General features: G+C 39.8%; 3 protein-coding genes across 4 annotated transcripts in view; 2 read left to right on the top strand and 1 right to left on the bottom strand.

Annotated features, from left to right (window-relative positions):
* Positions 1-8: 8 nt before the first annotated feature.
* On the top strand, positions 9-12,634 carry tax1bp1b (Tax1 (human T-cell leukemia virus type I) binding protein 1b). Of its 2 annotated transcripts, XM_077598016.1 has the most exons (18): positions 9-129; positions 1,668-1,861; positions 4,336-4,438; positions 4,637-4,827; positions 5,145-5,303; positions 5,925-6,073; positions 6,336-6,426; positions 6,969-7,187; positions 7,266-7,517; positions 7,722-7,889; positions 7,979-8,051; positions 8,125-8,186; positions 8,259-8,384; positions 9,144-9,191; positions 10,007-10,202; positions 10,299-10,465; positions 10,550-10,635; positions 11,767-12,634. In XM_077598016.1, the coding sequence occupies exons 2-18, from the start codon at positions 1,685-1,687 to the stop codon at positions 11,963-11,965; spliced, it is 2,466 nt and encodes an 821-aa protein (XP_077454142.1). In that variant the 5' UTR covers positions 9-129; positions 1,668-1,684; the 3' UTR covers positions 11,966-12,634. The 2 variants fall into 2 exon arrangements, with proteins under 2 accessions (XP_077454142.1, XP_077454143.1); XM_077598017.1 differs by lacking the exon at positions 9,144-9,191.
* Positions 12,624-21,997, bottom strand: jazf1b (JAZF zinc finger 1b). Its single transcript, XM_077598024.1, has 5 exons — positions 21,760-21,997; positions 15,179-15,251; positions 14,231-14,427; positions 13,885-14,054; positions 12,624-13,678 (listed from the first exon to the last, which is right to left on the bottom strand). Exons 1-5 carry the CDS (start codon positions 21,872-21,874, stop codon positions 13,499-13,501), a joined length of 735 nt encoding a protein of 244 aa, XP_077454150.1. The 5' UTR covers positions 21,875-21,997; the 3' UTR covers positions 12,624-13,498.
* Positions 21,932-22,294, top strand: part of creb5b (cAMP responsive element binding protein 5b) — a 47,482-nt gene continuing 47,119 nt past the window's right edge. The window contains exon 1 of the mRNA XM_077598020.1: positions 21,932-21,987. The gene's annotated coding sequence lies outside the window, so the exon portion shown is untranslated. The remainder of the gene's footprint in view (positions 21,988-22,294) is intronic.

Raw genomic sequence — 22,294 nt, 5'->3', positions numbered from 1 at the left:
GAATAAATATCCGGAAATGACGTATGTTGTTGTTGTTCCAGGAAGAGCCGACGGGAAAGCACTGAACTGCGTCAACAGTCATTTTTATGACACATAACGATTTCTGTCGTTGTTCGGCATGGCAGCTGGGTATGTTTTCAATTACTTGGCACAATCTCACCGATCGTGTGCTTTTTGTTCAATTTTGCCGTGTTTGAAACGACGCTTTGATAGCTCCAGAGTCAGCGTTTGCTATCTGTTGACGTTAGCTAACTGTGCCCAGTCGACAAATCGCAGTTAGGATGGAAATTTGTCATAGACGACAGATCATATTATTTGGAATTTTGTTATATCCGGGAAAATGTTGTTATTCCTTATCCTATAATCAGGCTCCACCCGTTCTTAATAAAACACAAGACGAACATCCACCAGCAATCGCACGGTTTATCTCTTTAATCACTTTAGGCCTCGCCTCTCAGTTCCAGTCCTTTAGTCTATCTTTTTTGAAATGTTAGGTTAAAAAGTTAAAAAAATGTAAATTTGCTTTGAAATCAAGGAAATTCTATTTTGGGGGTGTACTTTAATTGTAGTTTAAAGGCGGCTTTCAAGACCCGTCGGTATCGTCAAATGTATTTGTCGTTCTGTTTTGATCATCAAAGGCATCGCTTTGATTATTTATGTCAATGTTTTAGTTAACAATCAATGACATCGATACATTTCCCTAAATAGATGTCGAATATGTTATATCCTGAACAGTGTTTCTGTCAGCCTGTTGCACTCCACTTTGTCTTGAGATTATACTAAAACATTGAGAGAAAATAACTTTTTTTAAAATCAAGCTTAATATCACTCTGGTGAGATAGGCAGGCCAGGAAAAATAGGAAAAATTGATGTAAAAAAAAAGCAAGATATTTCTAGTAGGGGTGGTCAGCAAGGCAAGATCATGTCCTGATTTTTTTTTTAATTAAAGAAGAATTAAAGATAGTCCAATGTCTTTATTCTACACATAAACAGAAACTATCAAAACACTAGATTACTTATTATTTGGGGGGGGGAAAAGGTAGCCTAGATGTTTAAGTCATGTCTTTTGTAGTTTAAGCCGGGGCACAAAAGTGAGGTTATGTGTCTGTTATTTGAGGGGTTGTCATGAAGATAGTTGATATTTGACACTTAAGGCTACACAAGTGCTCTGTGTGACCCCTGCCAAGCATTCATGAAGTGTCATTACCATGACAACAAGCCAGGTGTAACTGTAACCCTGTGATCAAAGATTTATATTTGACAGAATTGGAAGACCCTTAGTGCAGTCAACTTTCAAAGTCTAACACATGCCATTTGAGGGCCGCTGGGGTCAAATGGTTAAGAATTTTGCGTGCTCCAGTTATGATTCCGGGTCAAGAATGCATGCCAAAAAAGAAAAAAGAAACCTTGACAACTTTGCCAATGTAGCTAAAAGTAATCATTCAATTCTATTTTTCTTTGTTTGTTAGCCACCAGATCTTCTGGTATCTTTTTGTGGTGTCCAGTAACAGACCACCTATTATCTGATCCTCTGAGAAACCAGTCAAATTTCTGTGTTAACATAAACAAAGTAGCTTTGAGCTTCATATTGTTTTATCAGTTATTTCGTTACTTTAATGATCATTGGTAACTGTTTCTTTTTTGTTTTGTTTTTTAATCTCTTACAGCCATCATTGACTGATTAATGGCGTTGGTTGCAGATGGCCCTTCTTTAGACAACAACATGGACACATCAAACTTTGCTCATGTCATCTTCCAGAATGTAGGCAAAAGTTACCTGCCTCATGCTGCCCTGGAATGTCATTACACCCTCACGCAATTCATCAAACCACACCCAAAGGACTGGGTTGGCATCTTTAAGGTGACTAACCAACATTGGTATTTAATATTAATCTATTACAAACGTGATAAAAAAAGTAAAATATAAAATATAATTTTTGGTTCAAATACCTAAAAAAAAAAATTAAAAAAAAGCTAATTAAGCAAAACTGCCCAACCCTGGGTTAAGTGATTAATTTGACAGGGAAAAAAATCATTAAAAAATACTACAAAATACCTTTATTGTAGTTGTTCTCTGCAAATTAACCTAAAATTATGGTGGACTTTCAGCTTTTTTCTCAGGGTTAAAATTTCATTTACACCTGTGGGCCATTGATGTCATCCATCACAGAGATACACTGCACTAGAAATTATTTTTTTCCTTTGCCACTTCTGCAAAATACAGCCTTTGGTACTTTGAGGAGGTCGCATACAGCGTGACGACTTGCTCCAGGGCTCACAGAAGGTTGTGGTGGCTTGTCAGGAGGCAGAGGAGAAAGCAAATGCTGCTTTATAATTAATGTGTCTCGCTCACCATGTTATTCATGGACACTTATTGCGTGTATTCACTCTGGTACTTGGACACCAGATGGTGTCTTGTAGCAACCTGTATTTTTAGTTGTATTTTTTGGGTAATCTGTATCTCTTTGTTTCAACATGATATCTGACCTTTTCAACACATGCTATATCACGGTTCAGATTTCACAGCCTCAAAATAGTGTGGATTTGAAAGAAAATTCCCCGTGTTTTTACAGCAAACCGACACTTTGTAATTCAATTCGAGAAGATTCAGTTCTATTTTTTTGGGTACTAAATTGCAGTAAGAGTTGGATCAAAGCACTTAAAGGAAGCATATTTCCAAACCATGTTCTTCACACATTAACAGCGATTGAATTGCATGTCAACAGTGTAGGAATATGGCATTATGGGCTAAGTGTTAAATAAATAAGAGCATGAAGAAGAGGGAGAAATCCCCTTACTAAGTTGCAGTAATAGACATTAGTAGGCCTATAATAGAAACTCATTCTACATCATAGCGGCCTTAGTGCCTTGGCAGTTGTTTGATTGTTTCATAATTTCTATCACACCCATGCAAATTTTTAATAGCCTAGCTAAAGAACTTTGGATTTGATTGTGTCCGTATGAGGTCAGGTTTTTTATGTACTTTTAGATATACTTTCCATTAAACCAGTGGTTTTTATTCTTGTTGGAGCTACTGAACCCCACCGGTTTCATATGCGCATTCACCCTACTCTAGTGTAAAATATATATATATTTTTTTAAATTCAAGATAAATAAATTCCTCGCAGCACTGATTGGCCAAGAAATTTAACGTGATCATCAGCAGCTAGTGATGGTCAAGCAGGGCTTGTTATCATATTTTGCAATGTGTTTTGATCTCTGTGGCAGAGGCTCCAACGAACCCAGGTTAAGAACCACTGCATAAAACTAAGAATCATTTGGAGTTCTTTTTTTCTACATTGTAGCTAAATCACCATAATGTAGGATGTAACACACAGTGGTTCTTATCACACGTTGACATGATGCAACGCAACAAATTTTAACATTGTCACCAAAGATTTCCAATTGTGTATTGTAACTATGATGTTGCGCAAACTAGAATCCTTATCATTAACATACTTGAAAACCTTTGTGAAGCTAATGGTGCAGGATGCAAAAATAAAAATAAAAAACACATTGTGGGCATGGGTGGTTTAAGTGAAAGAGTTTCTCTCAAGACTTTTCAGCCAGTGTCACTAATGAGTTGACTGGTGGAGCCTCGCCTCAAGTAATGACATAAACTCACTATGTGCATGTTTTAATTGCTTCCTGTTCTTTACTGCTGGAGGCTGGAAGTGCACTGGTTAACAACTGGGGGTGTTGTAGCACACGCAGGGGCCTTCTCTGACTGATGAAATCTTGCACAGTGGTAGCTCTAGGCATTTATAATATTGTTTAACATCATCTATTCATCAAGTGAAAAAAAATGGAAGAGAGATAAGGGTAGATTTTAAATGGCTCAGTACTTTATCCTCAGTGTGGTTATAGGTAGATTTATTTTGGTTATGTGTGAAGGCATGCTCACTAAATGTCAGCCCGCTGTATTGACTTTTGATTTTATGGCAGCAAAGAGAAGGAAATATGTATTTTCTGTACTCAGCCATCGTTGACACATAAACTTCTATAGTTTTATTTAAGTAAAAAAAAAGTTGTCATTTTTGTTTAGTTTAGATTACCTTTGTATAAAAATCCCGCCGTGTTTCCACTAGTGTTTGAAGTACTAATAACATGCTGATCGTGACCAGTATATTAATAAATTACAGTTTACGTTTAAAAAAAATAAATAATTACAGTGCATGTACCTTCATCTCAGTTGTTATGGAAAAACGTTCTGTAACAACACAAACAATGGTGTGTAGTAATCCCTAAAGACTCGCCCTTTTTTATCTTCATTGTTATATTGGACTAATGTGTTGAAGGCACAAGGTTGAACAGATTCTTTGCATTATCTTGCAGGTCGGTTGGAGCACAGCAAGGGACTATTACACATTCTTGTGGTCCCCCCTCCCTGAAAATTACGTGGATGGCACCGCAATCAACAGAACGGTGGTCTTTCAGGGTAAAATCACAGTGCCTTAAATTTTGATACTGCTGGTCAGCTGTAGATTTAAATTTTTGAATGGGAAATGTCTGATTTGATCTTGTTTTCATTACTCTTTTCTCTAAGTTTTTTTTAGCTTTCCACTGTTTTCACTTCAACATACTAGTTATATTCCATCTTCAATGATGTTTGCGTTTTATGTCATCTTAACCTTAGGTTACTACGTGCCCAATGATGACGGCGAGTTCTACCAGTTCTGTTACGTGACCCACAAAGGGGAGATTCGTGGTGCCAGCACACCTTTCCTTTTCCGCGCCAATAGTCCTTCAGAGGAAGAACTGCTGACTGTGGAGGATGATTGCAACTCTGACATTCTGGTGGTCACCACCAAGGCTGGCCTTCTAGAGGTAAAATCACTATCTGTAGGGCACACGTCTATATCAGATGTTAATATTGTGGCCTATTGCTCCAAAACATAATGGCCTATGTGGACACCAGGTCATATTTGTTTTTGTTTCTTTATTCCGAGAAATAGTCACTTGTCTATAATAGTAACTAAACATAACTTGTACGTAAGAGGTTAAGAAATTCAAACAAAAATGAAGCCAAAAAGTTTTCAAAAAATACCTTTGAGCTTTAGGATTTAGTTTCATGCCATTTAATAGCATAATTTACAGATAAGTGGGATTTCAGCAAATTGAACAAGTCAATGTTCCCCGCGCAGCAAAAAGTGGAGGAAGCACATCGAGTGAAAGATGAGCTGGTGAAGAAGGTGGCTTTGCTACAGCAGGAGATGGCCCAGCTGGAATCTGCCAAGGAGAGCCTACAGAGTGCATGCAAAGAGGAGGAGGAGAACTGTGCCCAATTGAAAAGACAGAATCAAGTAAATTGGGGCAGCAGGAGGTCACAATTTTCTATTATGATGTACAAACATGTTTTTTTGCTTTTTGATTTTTACGACTTGGCCTAAAAAGTCTCTTAGCACCCCCTATTGAAAGACGTAGTAGTCTTTTTCTTGAAAAAAAAATCAAGGCCTCGGATGGCATAAATAAGATTTTGACAGATGTGAATGTGTATCATCAACTTACAATCCAACATTTTTACAACTCAGCTATTAAGTCTTAAAAGTAATGTCAGTTTGAATTCATTTGACTGTCTTCTGCAATAAAACTGTTGGTTTGGAAAGAGCTTTCACAAGAGAGCAATAATATTTTTTGTGGCTGTTAATTTTAGGGCCATACTTTTTGTGTTTGTGTTGCGACTATAAAGATTCAAAAATTATGCACTTAGGCTAAAACCCTTTTTTATTACTAGATAATAACTTCATGTACTATTATATAAAAATATAAGTGATAAGTCACTTAAAATCATATCATATACATGTACTTAATTAGAAAATATACCTACATTAATTTTATGACTTTTATTAGCTGATGATTCTACATGTCGTAGAATTCATATTTACCTCATTATTCCCTGTTTAACTGTATTTTGTGCCTTTTAGGAGCTTCAGAGTTCTTCAAGGGTCTTGCAAGAGGAAAAGGAGGAAGTCAAGAGCAGGCTGGAGGAGGCCACATCCAGGGTGTTACAGCTGGAGGCAGATCTTATTGGTGTTAACCAGAGAGGATTACTGAAGGAAACTGAGCTGGACTTGTAAATCCCTACATTATTCACATGCACAGTGGTTCATTTTCTGAATATTAGTCTTTCATAGAACAACATCCACTCAAGCCTACTCTTGCATTTTTCTGTCTAATATTGTTTTTACTAGAAAATATACATTATATTTATTCATTTACTGTAATGAAATATTTATTATATTGCAGTCTGAAGCTTTGAATAATTCATACCAAAATGTAATTGACATTTCATGAGAGATTTAACTAGTACACTTGTTTTGTGTTGCGTTTCACAGCCTGAAGGACAGAATGAAGAAACTCATAATCGAGAAGGGGACTCTTGAGTCTCAGGTGAACAATGAAAAAGATGAGAAAGAACTTTACAAGGTAATCTGATGGTAGTTTTATGTTTTGGGGGGTTCTTTTTGGGGAAACCAGGGCTCTCTTAGAAATAGTCCTCCTGATACATGTATTATAACTCCGGTGATTAAAAGCACCCCATACTGTGGCAACAAGGACCTCTTTTTTTCGACAACTTTTCACTAACAGCTTTGTCCTTTGTTACCTACAATTTTTGTTATTTGTGATATTACTCAATGGAGCTCTATTTTAACCTTTTAACTACTGTGATTATTTTGTGCACGTTTCCTGGTCAACGTCATCTGGGTTTGCCATAATAAGCCGTCATGTGCTGTGTCTGGAGTGTTTGCTTCTTTGTTGTGGTGGGCACTGTGAAGGATGTGGCAGTGCCACAAACATAGTCACCGCGGAAACGATACCCCAAAAAACTCCACCTCATATTTAATTTGCATGTTAAGTGTGTTTTTGCGACTCTTTTTCCTGTTGGTCAGGCTTATTTACAATGACTATAATAAGTACAATAGTGTTTTGTTAGAAAGCGTTGAAAAAAATCCTTGTGTTGGCGTCAGGTTCACTTGAAAAACCGCGAGTTGGACAACACTAGGCTGAATGCCGAGTTGCAGATGATGAAGTCCGTGGACGTTAACCAAGAGAACACCATTGCTCAGTTCAAAGAGGATGTAGGCCGCCTGCAGCAGCGCCTTACGGAGGAGGTAGGCCGCCTGCAGCAGTGCCTTACGGAGAAGGAGGAGCAGTACAAAGAGGTCTTGGCCAAAGTTTCCCCCCTGGTACACACTTTTGAATTCATAGCTGTCTTCAAATCGATCATGCCTACTTCCTAGTATACATGCTTTCACATGTGACAGGGGGATTTAAACGCCCTGAAGGAGCAACTGCGTCAGAAAGAAGAGCAGCTCCAGGCCAACCAGCAGCAGTTGACCATGCTGGGCGCTGAGCTGAGGGATGCATCGAGCGCCCGTGATCGCACCATGTCCGAACTGTACCATATGAAGCTGGAGGTCGATGTGCTGCGTCAGGCCAAAGCCGATGCGGAGGATCACTGTAGCCGTCTGGAGAACCTGGTTGAGCAGATGAAGGCAGAAGCCAAGCAAGAGGCTGTAAGTCAACTTTCCTTACTTGCCAATTTATGGATGGAAATGAATTCTAGTACGTGTTAAACGGAATTGTCCACCTCATTTCATGCTAAAACTTGGGTGCCAAATTTCTAATGGATGGTTCAAGGGTTTTGCCATGGCGACTTATAAAAATTCAGTCAAATCAAATGTGAGTTTCTATTCTGAAATTGGTGTGGTGTCCACCAGACCAAAGCAGAGGAAGCCTTTACAGACCCTGCTATTGTACCCGAGCTGCAGAGAGAGGTGGAGGACCTTAAACTGCGTCTGCACATGGCTGCTGAGCACTACAAGGAAAAATACAAGGAGTGTACTCGACTGCAAAAGCAAGTGCTCAAACTGGCTGAGCAGCAAGGGGTACGTCCGCATCCTGCTTACTCGTACCACTGTTTATGTTCAATGTCTGAAAAATATTTTCCTTTGGGGAATTTGATTTTTGTGTACAGGAGGTCAAGAGAAACTCGACACAAGACTTGACAGCAATACCTGCTTCAGTAAGTCCCGACACATCTGTTCCAGGTAAGTTTGTCACGCTGCATTATTATTGGAGGTTGTTACCTATAGTTCTCATAATTGGCTCCTGGTTCTGCAGATCCCATGTTGGAGACCATCATCCAGGAGTCAAAATACAGGAGATACAAGCAGTTGCTGATGGTAAAAAATTCCCAGCATCATCTCTGAAAGATCTATTGGCAATTTCTTTCTAATCACCTGCTGATCTTTCAGGAGGAAAAGGAACGTAGTGGCATAATGCACGATGAGCTTGCCAAGATGGCTTCAAAAATGAAGGAGCAACTGAAGATCAGTGAGAATCTGAAGCTGCAGCTGTCATCAGAGGAAGACCGCTGTATGGTGGGTGATTTGTCCAGACAAGCTGGCTTTTTAAGACCTTTTTGCCCTTGGTCCACATCCAAAATTAGTATTAGTGCACTCACAAGACACTATCTAAATTCAAAACAGAGGACAATTTATGGTAAGCTTGTTGCAGTGTTTGAGAATCAACAAGAATAGTGTTTATTTGGAAATAAAGGTGTCTCAACGGTCACGCGAAGAGATCAGATTTGTACCAAAAAATTAGAATTATGCATTAAGACCTGTTTTCTGTCACTATGCAAGATTCACTTGTATAAACAAAATACGTTTTCATAACCAAACTGAGCAGTCGTGGAGATTGTCTCAATTTTGCATCACCATTGTATAGATAATGTAAGCCTGGGTGGATTAGCATTTGATTAGAAGCACAGTGCTAGTGACAGTGTTGTTTACGAGCAGACCTGTCTGCGAGACAACACTTGACGTCTTTTTACGTCCACCGCTGGAGACAAGTAAAGCTTGGCTCAGAAAAGTCCTCTCCGGTTGCCGGCCTAATGCTTTGCTTGGCTCCGGGGCAGGCGGATATTTGCCCTGGTGTCTGTGAGGAACTCAAACATGTTGTTTGGCTCCGACTGGCAGCGTGCATAAATCAGCGCTCTGCATCGAGATGTCTTCGGGAGAGTAGCGCAATTCCCGCTGGGCACGTTTCCACTGAATTTTCTTCTTCGAGGAGCGTATGACTGAAAAGGAGCATAAACCAATGTGCTCATTCCTTGGTTTTTTCTTTGTTTACTCCAGAGCCAGGTAGCCGAGAAGGGGCGGGAGCTGAGAGAACTCAAGGAAAAGGTGCCTGGCAACTGCTTTCATTTTCTCTTTTAATGGACTCCTTCCACCCTTCAAAATGCCTCCCAAAAACATCAGCCATTTTGCCCAATCTCTTGTTTTGCTTTCCATTAGTTTGGACCACAGCAAAACCTAGAATTCCTTGAAATCATGTTTGGGCTCGCTTTTAAAGGGCCCGAATGACCAATTAAAGGGTTAGGCTATAAATTCCATTACCGTCTGCCACTGATGTCTATAAACCAAAATTGTCACGTTGCCTTTGAATTGAAACGAGGTTGTTTTTGTTTTCTGTTTTTTTAATGTTGGTAAAAAAGTAAATGGGTTTGCGTGATCACCCAGCTGGGGAGTTTAAATGAAAATAACATGACCGGGTGTCCCCAAAAAATGGACAGGGTTTTAAATATAAACTGAATGTCATGTGCACCACATATTCATTCACAACTGAACTATTTGTGGAATTTAAAAAAAAAATCTCCCAAATAGGAAGTCTTAGTTCTGTGTGTAGTCATTAATGGAATAAAATCCACACTTTTTAGAATAGCTGAGTGACACACATCAGAAAACCTCTAAGGTGGCTTCTAAATATCAGGGAGAAGCCAAATGCAGGGTGGAAAGTGTCCTGCAATGCTCGATCATGATGCTTTTTTCACCAAAGTTTGTCACAGAAATGTTTTGAATCCTAAAAAATAAGACAGAACCGTCTGCCTTCTCTAAGCTTAATGAGAAATTGTTTTTATATAACTATGAATTGATTGTACACCATGCATATTTATGAAGTGTGTCCTAGCTATACCAACCCTGATTTTTTGCTTCCCCAGGAGCTCAAGAAGAGCAACAAAAAGCCAGAGCAGGTTGTTGGTGGGAAAAGCGCCACAGAGAATTTCAGACTTCCTCCATTCAATCCGCAGTACCACATGCCATACGTCCAGGATACTCCCAACCCTCTGTTGGTCTCACAGAGTCCCCCCAAACTGCAGTTTGGGAACCCATATGCTTCAGTTTCCCAGTCGAAAGGTCAGCTCAATGGAACCTTGATTGTCACGCATACACCAGTGCTCTAGAAATATATTTTAAATTTTCCACCAATATTTTTCACTGCGCCATCCACAGACGAAGATGACGACGAGGTATCGGACGAGCAGCTGCTTTGCCTCCCTCCGATGGGCCCGCCCTCCTGGGACAGCAACGTGGTTTGCATTCAGCCCGCCCGCATCCAGGCTCGGCCCGATGGCCGCGACGAATCCGACGTGAAGTTGATTAACACCACCAACAACAATGTAGCTTCCTCTCCGTCCGTGTTTGTTACTTTAGACTTTGGAACCTCCAGTTTGACTGTAATCTGTACATGTTCAATTTGTCAGGTCAATACCAACGAGAAGCCCGTCACAGCAGAACCCCCCAACCCATTTGTGAACGATGGCCAGACTCCGTTCTGCTTTGATCCCAGGTAACACGCTGTCTCTAAAATGCCAAACCGGTTTGCTGGGAACACTGAGTGCCCGTAACGTGGTTGTTTTCTGCTATACTTTACCCCCACCCGCCATTTTGTGGCGGCCCACCCACGTCGCATCAGACAGCCGCGGTTTAACTACCCCGACTTCCTGGATTATCATTTTCCGTACTATAAATCCACACGTTTATAGTTTATAGTATAGTTGGGCCTGCGTCCTATACTGAAGTGCGACCTACCGTATTTATTCAAGTATAATGCGCACCCATAATTTGTGACTAAAAATTGGTATAACATTTTTCTTTTCCACTTTTTCTCAGCTCACACCAAGGATTGCACCAGTATTGGTAACTGGCAAATGCTAAACACGTCACCATGACAAAACATTTATTCACAACATATGTACGGAAACCTGGTAAAACAAACTACTCGTATGAACAAAATTCTCAAATGGAATTTGCAATTTTAAATCCTTAAAGTCTAATTCATCTTTTTTCAAAATCTGAGCACCGGCCAATAGAACGGCGTAGGGCAATGTTTCACCGGGATTCATGTATAACACGCACTGCTTCAATTTTTTGGTGCAAAATTTAGCACATTATACTGGAATAAATGCGTATATGCCTTTTATTTTTTCCAGCAACAACTTGCTATGCTGTGTTTTTTTAGGCTATAGTTCTTTAAAAAACTCACTTTGTGATGTGCTTTAGTTTGACCGTTGTTCCCTCTATTCATATTACTTTGAGGTATAATGCTGGATAACTTATACTCCAGTGCAATTGATTATTTTTTGATATTTTATTTTTGGCCTATTGCCACTTTCGTATATTTTTTTTCTACCTTTCATTGTGCATTTTTTGGATAGTGTGACATATACTCAGGTGTGACTTATAGTCCAAGAAATAAGGTATGTCTAAAAAGAAATATTGACTTCATTTAAAAATTAAAACATTTAAAAATTAAATTTGAAGAAAAGCCAGAGAATATTTGAAAGAAATAGAATTGATTCTTCTTTCGTTGACGGATGTCCAATCTGTAAATTCCCGTCAAATGGATTTGACGCGTGTCGAGGCTCAACATCAGCAATTGAGTTAAATGCTGCCCCTTGATCTTGCTATGTTTGTACAGCATGGACATGAAGCGTTGCCCGCTGTGTGAGGTCATCTTCCCGCCCAACTACGACCAGTCCAAGTTTGAGGAGCACGTGGAGAGCCACTGGAAGATCTGCCCCATGTGCAGCGAGCAATTCCCGCTAGACTGTGACCAGAAGGTGTACGAGAATCACGTGCTCACCCACTTCGACGGTAACCCGATCGAATTTGACTAGTTGCCGAGCGAATCGACGCTTGCAATGATCGCCATCGGCGGTGGCGTGAACTGCTCGCCAGGCATTCAAAGTCTTTGTTTTAGTTATCAGGTGACTTTTTGGGGTTGGAAATATCATTAATTCACATTTCCAATTGACAGTTCATCCTAAAAATCAAATGTTTAACCTTACGCTAAGAGTTTGAAAAGAGGTGGGGAACACGTCACACATACGACGTAATGGAACAACCAAAACAAGTTCAGTTCTTAAAGCTATGATGTCATCTTGCATAATTTTGTTAGATTAATTTAGAGTAAGCCGGTGATTGTGTGAAAACTCTGGGTTTCTTTTCTATTTTGTTGGTGAGTTGTTTGCATGTCATACCCCACTTTACTGCTATTATTTTCTTCACGTTTTCTCTGTTAAACGCAACTAATAAAGATCCTTCGAAACATCACAACATATTTTATTCCAAACTTCCAGCAGCTTTTTGAGGTACAGTACAATAACACTTTCAATTTACATACGAAAATTTATTTTAGAGTAAGCCGGTGATTGTGTGACCACTCTGGGTTTCTTTTCTATTTTGTTGGTGAGTCGTTTGCATGTCATACCCCACTTTACTGCTATTATTTTCTTCACGTTTTCTCTGTTAAACGCAACTAATAAAGATCCTTCGAAACATCACAACATCTTTTATTCCAAACTTGCAGCAGCTTTTTGAGGTACAGTACAATAACACTTTCAATTTACATACGAAAATATATTTTAATGCAGTACATTCACTGTACACTATATTAAAGACTTCTGGCAGTGCAAAACTGTCAATCACAACTTGACACTCGACTGCAGTGGTAAATACTCAAATGGCTTTCCATTAATCTGGAATGGTCCACAATTCAAGGCCATGACGTGTCAAAATACTGGGAATGGGGGAATTTTAGTGCTTAGTTTTGCAAAGAGCTGACATTTAAAATAGACTATTATTTACATAACACGAGGTTTGCAAAATGCTCCTTTGTTGGCAAAAGTGTTACAAAAAATATTAAATGGGCTAAACGATAGGGAGGAGCGATTACCGTAACTACTTCAGGGCCATTGACAATGACAGATGTCCAATCATGTTCTTCAGCCATCTGAATTTAAGAGTCGTCACCCGTAGACTGGGAGGGAGGGCACTGAAGGAACATCTATCACCGTCAATGGCAGCCAGTGAGTTAAACATTGTAGAGCTGTGAAATACTCGCAAAGGTCACCTGAGTTCACCCTCAGTTTTGGCAATGTGAAGGAGGGTGGGGGAGTGGGGGGGCATACTCAACTTTTGGCACATTGACGAATCTCAAAAGCGTTTTAAAAAGTAATCCATTTGAAAACAACAAGCAAAGTAAAGGCCAAAAGAAAAAAAAGGGGGAGAAAAAGTGCAAATTACAAAACGGTGACCTAACTTTCAATGAAACATTCAGAACAATGTCGCATTTTAAAGCATGCAACAAAATCTTGTGTCATAGCACATGGTGAACAGGTGTGTGAAAAAGGTGAAGAACAAGAGAAGTGCTACTGCCTCATCTTGCGATGGATGCCTTCAGCGGTAGCAGGTGGGTGGAAGTTGAGGCTGTGGTACCGGAGACCCTGTGATGTCTTGTAGCTCTTCCCGCAGCGGCACTTGAAGGCTTTTTGCACTCTTATCTTGGTCCGGTGGCCATTTTTGGCGTGATACTTGATCCCGTTAACATTCTACAACCATAAGGAGGTAAAAAATACATTATGTGCAGTGTTTTCAACATGTAAAATTAAATTTTCCGAACTGCCCGAAATGAATAAACAAATAAATATTAACAATAATGGACAATTGATTTTTTTTTAGGTTTCTGCAATTGACGTAACAACACTTGGATCCAAATAAGGTGTCAGTAAATGCAACTGTATAATATCAAACCTACTTTATATCTCTTTTTACAGCCCGGAATGGGGCAGGCAAAGGGCTTCTCATCATCGCTGTTCATGCACATTGAGCTAAGGATGAACTGCGAGTTGATGGCGTTCTCCGTAGTCCATGACTCGTCGCTGTCGGAATCCTCCAAGTCCATCTCCTCTTCATCACACTCGCTGCCTGTAAGTGGAAAGCCGCATTGAAAAAGAAAATCAAAAGAATGAGTCCACTGTTAAAGTAGCAGTACTAGAAAGTGCGTTCAATGGCGAATCATCGATTACGACTGAATGCATTATATTTGTATATTTCGCCACCCACAGAAATAATGATCCATTTTAAACGTATGGACAAGTTACCTGTGGGGGTGTTGCTATGAAAAGATGAGGATGGGGTGATGGGTGGAGTGACGGGAGGGGTGAGATTGCCGCTGACGTGGCGAGGCAGCGTGGGCACGCTGCTATTGAATAGACTTCCCATCAAAGACAGACACAATTTGGGCTGTATCTTCTTCTTAAGTGCATCGTGCTCTCGCCTTGCGGCTTCTGTCATAAATCTGCAGGAAAAAAGTAAACATCAAAATATATGCTTGGCGTGCTTCTCGCGCTTTCAAAATAAGAGAAAATATGAGACCCGTGCATAAGGTAATGTGCGAATTTGACCAAATTTGCCCTCCAAATTATTTCCGAATAAACACTCTCCTTAGAAACTTTCACTTCAAGTTTTGAATCTTTAAGTTTGTTTGAGCCTTTGTCAAAATGAGAAAGCAAATTGACTAAGAACCAGTTTAAGGGGTACCACACCTACTGTCAATATTTTTTATTTTATTCCTAGACACACTTAATTTGCTACTTGTGAGGGAACACCAAGTTGTACAAGTACTATAGATTATGCACTACGGTATGTTTCAGAAGGAAAAACACCACACACCACTAACTTTAGCCCCATAAAAAGATGTATGCAAGGGGTTTATGGACAGTTGTTTAACAGCACGCCATAAAATGAAAACGTTTAAGCAAAAAGTGAAATTAAAAAATGAAGTGATAACCACATAAACATGCTTTCACCTAGGCTGGTAGACATCGGTAGACGTCTCGGCGTAATGCCCATCTGAGTCACCGTATCAAAGCTGATTTGGTGTCGTAAAAACAAATCGGCTAGCAAATCCTCATTCAGATTCTGAACGATCCCCCAGATGAAGTCTGAACTAGCCACGAGGTCTTTAAAGGAGCATTCATAGGACTCGGCGCGTGCTCTTGTTGAAACACTGAAGCGGTGGATTGATTTTCTTGCTTGTGTTTGTTTACCTGTTGATGTAGCTGAGGGCGACATAGGTGGGCTGCTGCTGTTCCTGCGTCTCCAAAAGGCGGGGGTCTGTGTCTAGGGAACATTAAGGGATGCCTTAGTGTTTTTCATTTAATGGTGGAATAGTGGAAATTTGCCATCTTGGGTTGGGTCAAATATCCCATGGTTATTATGATACAAATCTAGGACTCATCAATAATGGTGCAAGGAATACCACCGTATTACCGAATGCTACAGTTTAAAAAAATCATGGTGTGGCCCCCAATCCTCACCTGACTTCAACCCTGTTGAGAACATTAGGAGCATCTTCAGGCAAAAAGATCAATGTGGGTGGGAGGTGGCAATTCTGACATTCTCAAAGAAATCCATGCAGAGAATCTGCGTAAAACTCACTGGTTAAACCGATGCAAAAATTGTGAAGCTGCTATCAAGTATGGGACCTTCTACTAAAACGTGCTCTAATATCACCTCGCTGTTTGAATATTTTTAGTTGAAACACAAAAGGGTTTTCTTTCAGTTTATATGAGCCCCCCCTGTAATCCTAAATTAATCTATTACTTGTACTGATACTGTCCAACATAAGTAACCAATAGCTAGTGTTGTTGTTATTTTTTTTAAAGTACTTAGGTTTCCTGTCATAATCCTGAGTTCTGTACTTTTTGAAAAGCAGCTCGCCTCAGCACACTCACACATACACACAGCGTTGCCCAATGATGACTAGACTCAACACACACTGAGCTGGGAGCCAGACATCCATCTTGTTTGGCGGTGCTAAATGTACAACAATGAGCAATCTCCACACCCTGAGGTGAAGCAGGCCAGACTTCAAACGTTCCTCACAGCAGCATCCATGTGGGAGAAGAGAGATGGACCATAAAAGTGAGCAAGCTAAGGAGCTCCACCTCCTCGTTGGACTGCCTCTGACTGAGCTGTGAAAGACTGCTACCCCCATGTGGCTGCTTTCCATCCACCAACTCATTTGCTCACCGCAGGTAAGCCCCAGGCTTCTTTTTTTTAACCGTTACTTTGTACATGATGCCAAACACAATGAGGCCTAATGCATCTGTCAGCAAACTATGTACAAACATCTTGTTTTTTAAAGCAATAATATTCTATCCAAAACTATCGTCGATGTCTACAAAGAGCATCATAGATCTTCTCGAAACTATTGTCTTATGGCCCGTAGCCATTGTGGTTGGGTTATTTATACTATTGCTGAAGTCCCATTCAGGAACTAAATCACAGCAGACCATTTATGTATGCATTAAATGTAAAGCTTTTTTAAAATAAAAGACCAACCTTATAAAAAAGGGAAAAACTAGCCTTGGTAGAAGTAAAACAACTAAAAGTTATGGTGTATACTGCATCTCATAGAAAGAAAAATAACAGCCATAACAAAGCAGAAAAGCAAATCCAACACAATCAGCATTAGGAAAAAAAGAGGGAATTTCCAAACAATTTAAGATTTTGCATTTATCCAGGTGCAAAATGTTTATCTAGATCTGAAATGTTCTCCCTATTATCTGTTCAAAGCAGAATTTGTGATATAGCTCAATTATTTGATGCTCATTATGTTTTTAAGGTAATGAAGCTTTCAGTAAACAAGCCAGCAATCTGCTCTCTGTAATTACAATTTCCAAAGACAAAGAAGATCATGCAGTTATTGCCCAAAGCGTCGCTGCTTGGCTGACAACATACAAACGTTATGATACCGATAGCTAGGATTCTGAGAGGCTCGGAATGTTTGAAAGTCTCAAGGACACGCCATAACGTAAGCATGTGTTTCATTAGCAGTGGATGCGAGCCACTACTCACCGCCCACCATCCAAAGTTGTGGAAACTGCTTTGGAAAGATACTGAAACTTTCCAAAACCAGAGGGGGGCTCACAGACTCTCGTAGTTGTGAGTGTTATGCATCGCTATGTGTAAACGTACCAGGAGATCACTAATGAGCCTCTGTGTGTGAGTGGAATAGCAGCCCGCTCACACAGCGGATCAATCTGTTCTCACACACTGTAAATCACACACACCTCACGTGGGGGACCACGGAGATGGATGGTCTCTGGAGGCCAATATCCTGAAGCTTCTGCTATTCTTTGGGGGCCCACCAGCATTCGGGCCAGGACCAAAGAGACCAGAAGGAAGGCGCCTCAAGTAGAGATGGAAACTACACAGGTGGTCCACCTTGGTGGGCAAAAAACTACCAGGCCAGAAATGGAAAGATTTGAGTCAGGATATCTAGTTACACAGTTCCTTCCAATAAACCTAGGTGAGAACTAACAGAGATAGTTAATTGTTTAGTGCGTGTTCAAGCTTGAACCAGAATTGGTGGCCACCAAGGCTTCAAATAGAAATGGATCTGGATCGCTATATCGATGAGCAATGGCCCAATTGAATCGATCCAATACCAAATTTAATTGGTATAGGATTTCTCCTTGGATTCAAATGTCTGCAATGTTTCAGAACACCTGATTCAACGTAGCTGTTGTTTGATTATTCCATAGATACCGTTACGTCCCCAGAAAACAGTAGACTTCTACATCTCTTGACTACAACAAAATATTTCTTTATAAAATGATCCCATGCACACATCACGGCATTAAGAAATTACAAGCAAAAATCTACCTGCCCAGCCAAATTGCAATGTGGGGCAGTACTGCGCAATATGAAGAGGAATAACATCATGTTATGGGAAGTTAAGCAATATCCGTCCAGACTTTTACTCTGACACAACACCTTTGTGTGGCTTAAATCTAAACAACAAGATGTTGGCATCAAAACAGGAGGGAAGCAGATATTGAAAATAGAACATTCACTTTGATCAAGGAAATTCTGTTCATGTTCAAGTGGTGGTCAACAAACCTCCCCAACGCAAAAGAGGAAGTGATGCCCACCACACGCCAACAACGCCCTCTACAACATTTCCCTCCTTTCTCCCTCTCACTCACTTACTCACTCACTCACCCACACAACACTCTTTTCCACAGTTGTCTGGCTCACCCCATCCACCCTCAAGACCAGATGCACCGTGGGGTAGGGCTGAGTGGCGAGCCTTACGGTGACATGTTTATGGCGGCTGAGAGCAGCGGGGGACACAAGCAGGAGTGGTGGCACAGGCCATTCATTATGAGGTGGCCTCTCAGAAAGGAAATGAAAAAGAGTAGTGGAGCTCCATGTGTCGCGCGTTCCTCAAAACACAAAGGGGTTCGAACGATCTGTCAAAAGAAATATTTACAGTATGTACGCCGACCGGGGCATACACATGTAGATTTCACGTGGGCCGGACCATTTTAGATATAATATTTAGATTTTTTTTTATAAATGGATTAAAAGAACTGGATTAAAAGCCCTGAATATTCAGTTTTTATAGATCTAAAACAATGTTTATTTTAGCTTTTTTTAAATATATTTTTAGATTTTACAAAATGATTTTTGAACTAAAAACACAGAAAAAAAAGATTAAAAATTACAATTATTTATTTAAAAGGGGAAAAATCAGGAAATGTAATATACATCTATACTCTTCATTTTAATTTGATCCTAAAACAGAAAGTCGGCACTCATGATTTACTTTCCTGGGCCACACAAAATGATGCGGCGGGCCAGATTTGGCCCCCGGGCCGCCACTTTGATACATGTGCTCTAAGGCATACCTCTGCAGTGCCACTTTGGGAACTATATAGTAATCCTTAATTTACTGAGGATATGGACTTTATGTACTGTACTATTTTCAGCTGCGTATTATTATTATTTTTACAAATAATGTTGAGCAGACCATTTATCATACAATATTTATGTAGTCCCAATTGATAGCAACAGTGTGACTATGTTGTACTTTAAAAGTCATTTCTGAAAATTGCAGTAACGTGTAATTAATACATTGTTTTCTGTGTTTCGTGCAGATTGAAACAAAAAAAAGTGCATGACCAACATGTTGCAAAAATATTGCAATTTTTTGCCTTGGCCATATCGAATCGTATTCTACACGCTTTATTTAAGTGGCAATACGCAACCCTACGCTTGACAGGCACGATTGCCGCCTGTCTGACAGCGATTGCAGGGGAACAGGAGCCTTGCTGTCGGGGGATAGGGGAAATCTAATTAGGCCAACCAGGTGCACAGATCAGGGAACTAGTTAGGGCTTTTCCAAATTTATTACTTCCGCAGTTTTTTGGAGGGGACGGAGGAGGGGTGCTGGGCAAGATCTTCTAAATGAGCCTCCAGTGAGGATTGGCAACAAGCATATGGATTGTTAGCTGGCTTTGGACACTGCAGGCCATCGTGACGCCAGACCCCAGCAGCGAGCACACTCACATACACACACGCACAGACACACACACACACACACACACACACACACAAACACAGGTTTTAACACCACTCACTGTGTGCTTGGAGTCAATTTAGGACTGGTTTCTTAGCAACAAAAAACATTTGTGATGTTTTTCCTCCCACACATGACCAACCAACCGCTAAGGACATCTTGCAAGCTTAATAACTTGATTTAGACTTTTCTGGTGCTTGTTAGTAGTTGCTGATTTGATGTGGGTGAAAATGTTCACAAAGTTGGATCCCATTAGATTTATGTTCTGCCCATTTTGCAGATGTTACAGCTTCCACTCTGACCGTATTGTTGCTGTGGTTGTGGGATTGATTAAGGAATGTGAGGGTTGCCATGAAAATATGTGGTTATGAAATGAAAAGTAAAAAAGTCTGTTGACAGATACTTACTTTGACACGGCAAGCCATTCATTTTGTTCCTGCTAAAATGTAAGCATTTTAAGAGAATATTACAAATCCAGCCTCACAAAATATTTGTTCTCCCTAATATTGTTTATGTAAGATTGAGACCCCTCTCAAATTGATTGAACAAATAGGTGTTGAAATCTTCCCCACACGTTATTGTATTAATTGTTTTACATGAATTTCAACTTTGTTCATGCACTGTTAAAAATGTTCTATAATAGAAAGTTTCCGTAAATTCTTATGATGTTATTGTGTTACATGTAGAACTTTATTAGGAATAAAATAAAACAATTCAGGTAAAATTGTGTTTTTGTAAAATGTTGCTAAAATTTAGCTCAGTCTGTAAATGTGCAAAACTAGAAAATGTGTATTAATACAAAATTACAAAAACAGTGTTTAGAAATGACAGCCATTTTAGAGATGTTTGAATAAAATGCGAAAAAAAATTCTAAATGCCAGTTCCACGCAATTTTCCTGATGTAACGATATTAATTGCTAAATTACAACCTTATTCTCACTTGTTTTATACCAGAATTCAATCCAACATCATGGTGGTAACTTTATTTTAATTCTCAGTGAGGCCATAAAAATATTTGTAGACTACCACCCACTACATAGAACAACAATATGGCTACATCTATCCATTTAACCTACAAGAACTTTACATGACAGATCTAAATGAGTTACATTTTGCAGCAACCGCAGCTGGGTAGCGCCATCTATTGTCTCTAAGCCTTACAAGGCGTACCGTTGCACTGGACGGAGAATGTCGTTGCTTGTTTTCCAGGCGCCTAATTATAAAGGAGAATGTGTTTCATGCAGCAGGCCACCAGATGAGGAGGAAGAGCCGCCAAATCAGGCCCTCTGTCTGTAATTATGCTTCACAGGCACTTGGCACTGAGTGCAAGATTTCGCACTTCTTCGTATGGGCACAGGCAAGCGCACAATGGGGGTGAAATGGGGGGAATAGGGGGGGCCACAAAGTTTTTCCACAACCAGCACACTAATTGCCTCATTATTCCCCAATATGTCGTTTTGGGGGATTTTTTCCCCCCTGCGAGTAACACCTTACACACGCACAGCACACAAGGAGAGAGAAGAGAATATTAAAGCCATTCAAGCAACAAACAAGAACAACAGAGGCCCCTGGGTCTTGTCAGATTCAATAATGACACAGAAATATGGAATTCGATTACAATGACAATGGCAGGAATGAACTTTATATATTTATACAACAAAATTTATTGTAGGTTTTGGATTACTACAAGCCCAAAGAAATTTACTATTTTACTATCAACAACTGCTTGGTTGTGAGCCATTCCAGAATTGCATGACATTTTGTGCTAAACAAAAAATGAATAGTAATCCATGTTCATCAGGAATATGTAATTAGTACCTTTTTTAGTAGTATCTTATCTTACTGGTCAATGGGAAAGCAATACTCATCTACTTTTAGATTTGATCATATTTGATGAAATTATATGTGAATTATTAACTATTAAAATGATGTGTGGGATGTCAAATATCCGCCAATCCTGGAATGACCCTTATGAAATTTACCACTAGATAAGTGACATAAAATTTAGACACATTTTAAAGTAGTACATAGTTTATGGTTAACTTTATTAAAGTCTACTTTAAAAATAATCCAAAAGTTTTCAAAAAGAATAAATAGCTCTATATTTTTGTTTACATGGCGGTGTGATGGACAGGAAGTACCAACACCCACCACACCTAGCAACACGGTTGTCAAGGAGCAGGAAGCCACTGGCTAGCCTATTAGCCTAGCCACTAATGCTAATCACGGAACTCGGCCGTCGGCTGTCGGCTGTCTCACCGATATGGTTATCCTCGATGTGCAAGATGAGATCGGGCAGCGAATCAAAATGGAGCCCGCAGCTGCCGAACCTGCAAGTGTTGGAGAAAAAGGAAGCAGCGGCGATGCCTGTCATCACGGGGCTGACGGCCGGAGTACAGCGGTAAGAACCGCTGTTGCCGCAGGAGCGGTGCGCGGGTTGCCGGCTGCCACTTTGGCACCAAGCTCTGTCAAACTCCGTGTAGACAGGTAATGCTAACGGAAGTCATGTGACTTACCCTTCACAACAAAACTGTGGTCTGGAAACGATACAATATTCAAGGCCATTTTTTTCTTTTACAAGACAATAATTATGTGTGTGCATGTATATTATCACATATATATATATATATATATATATATATATATATATATATATATATATATATATATGTATATATATATGTATATTATTTATTTATATATATATATGTATATGTGTATATATATATATATGTATGTATATATATGTATATATATATATATGTGTATATATATGTATATATATATATATATA

The sequence above is a fragment of the Stigmatopora argus genome, chromosome 4, assembly GCF_051989625.1.
Source record: "Stigmatopora argus isolate UIUO_Sarg chromosome 4, RoL_Sarg_1.0, whole genome shotgun sequence".
NCBI classification, from domain to species: Eukaryota; Metazoa; Chordata; class Actinopteri; order Syngnathiformes; family Syngnathidae; genus Stigmatopora; species Stigmatopora argus.
The sequence above is the reverse complement of the archived record's forward strand: the minus strand, read 5'-3'. Positions and strand labels throughout refer to the sequence as shown.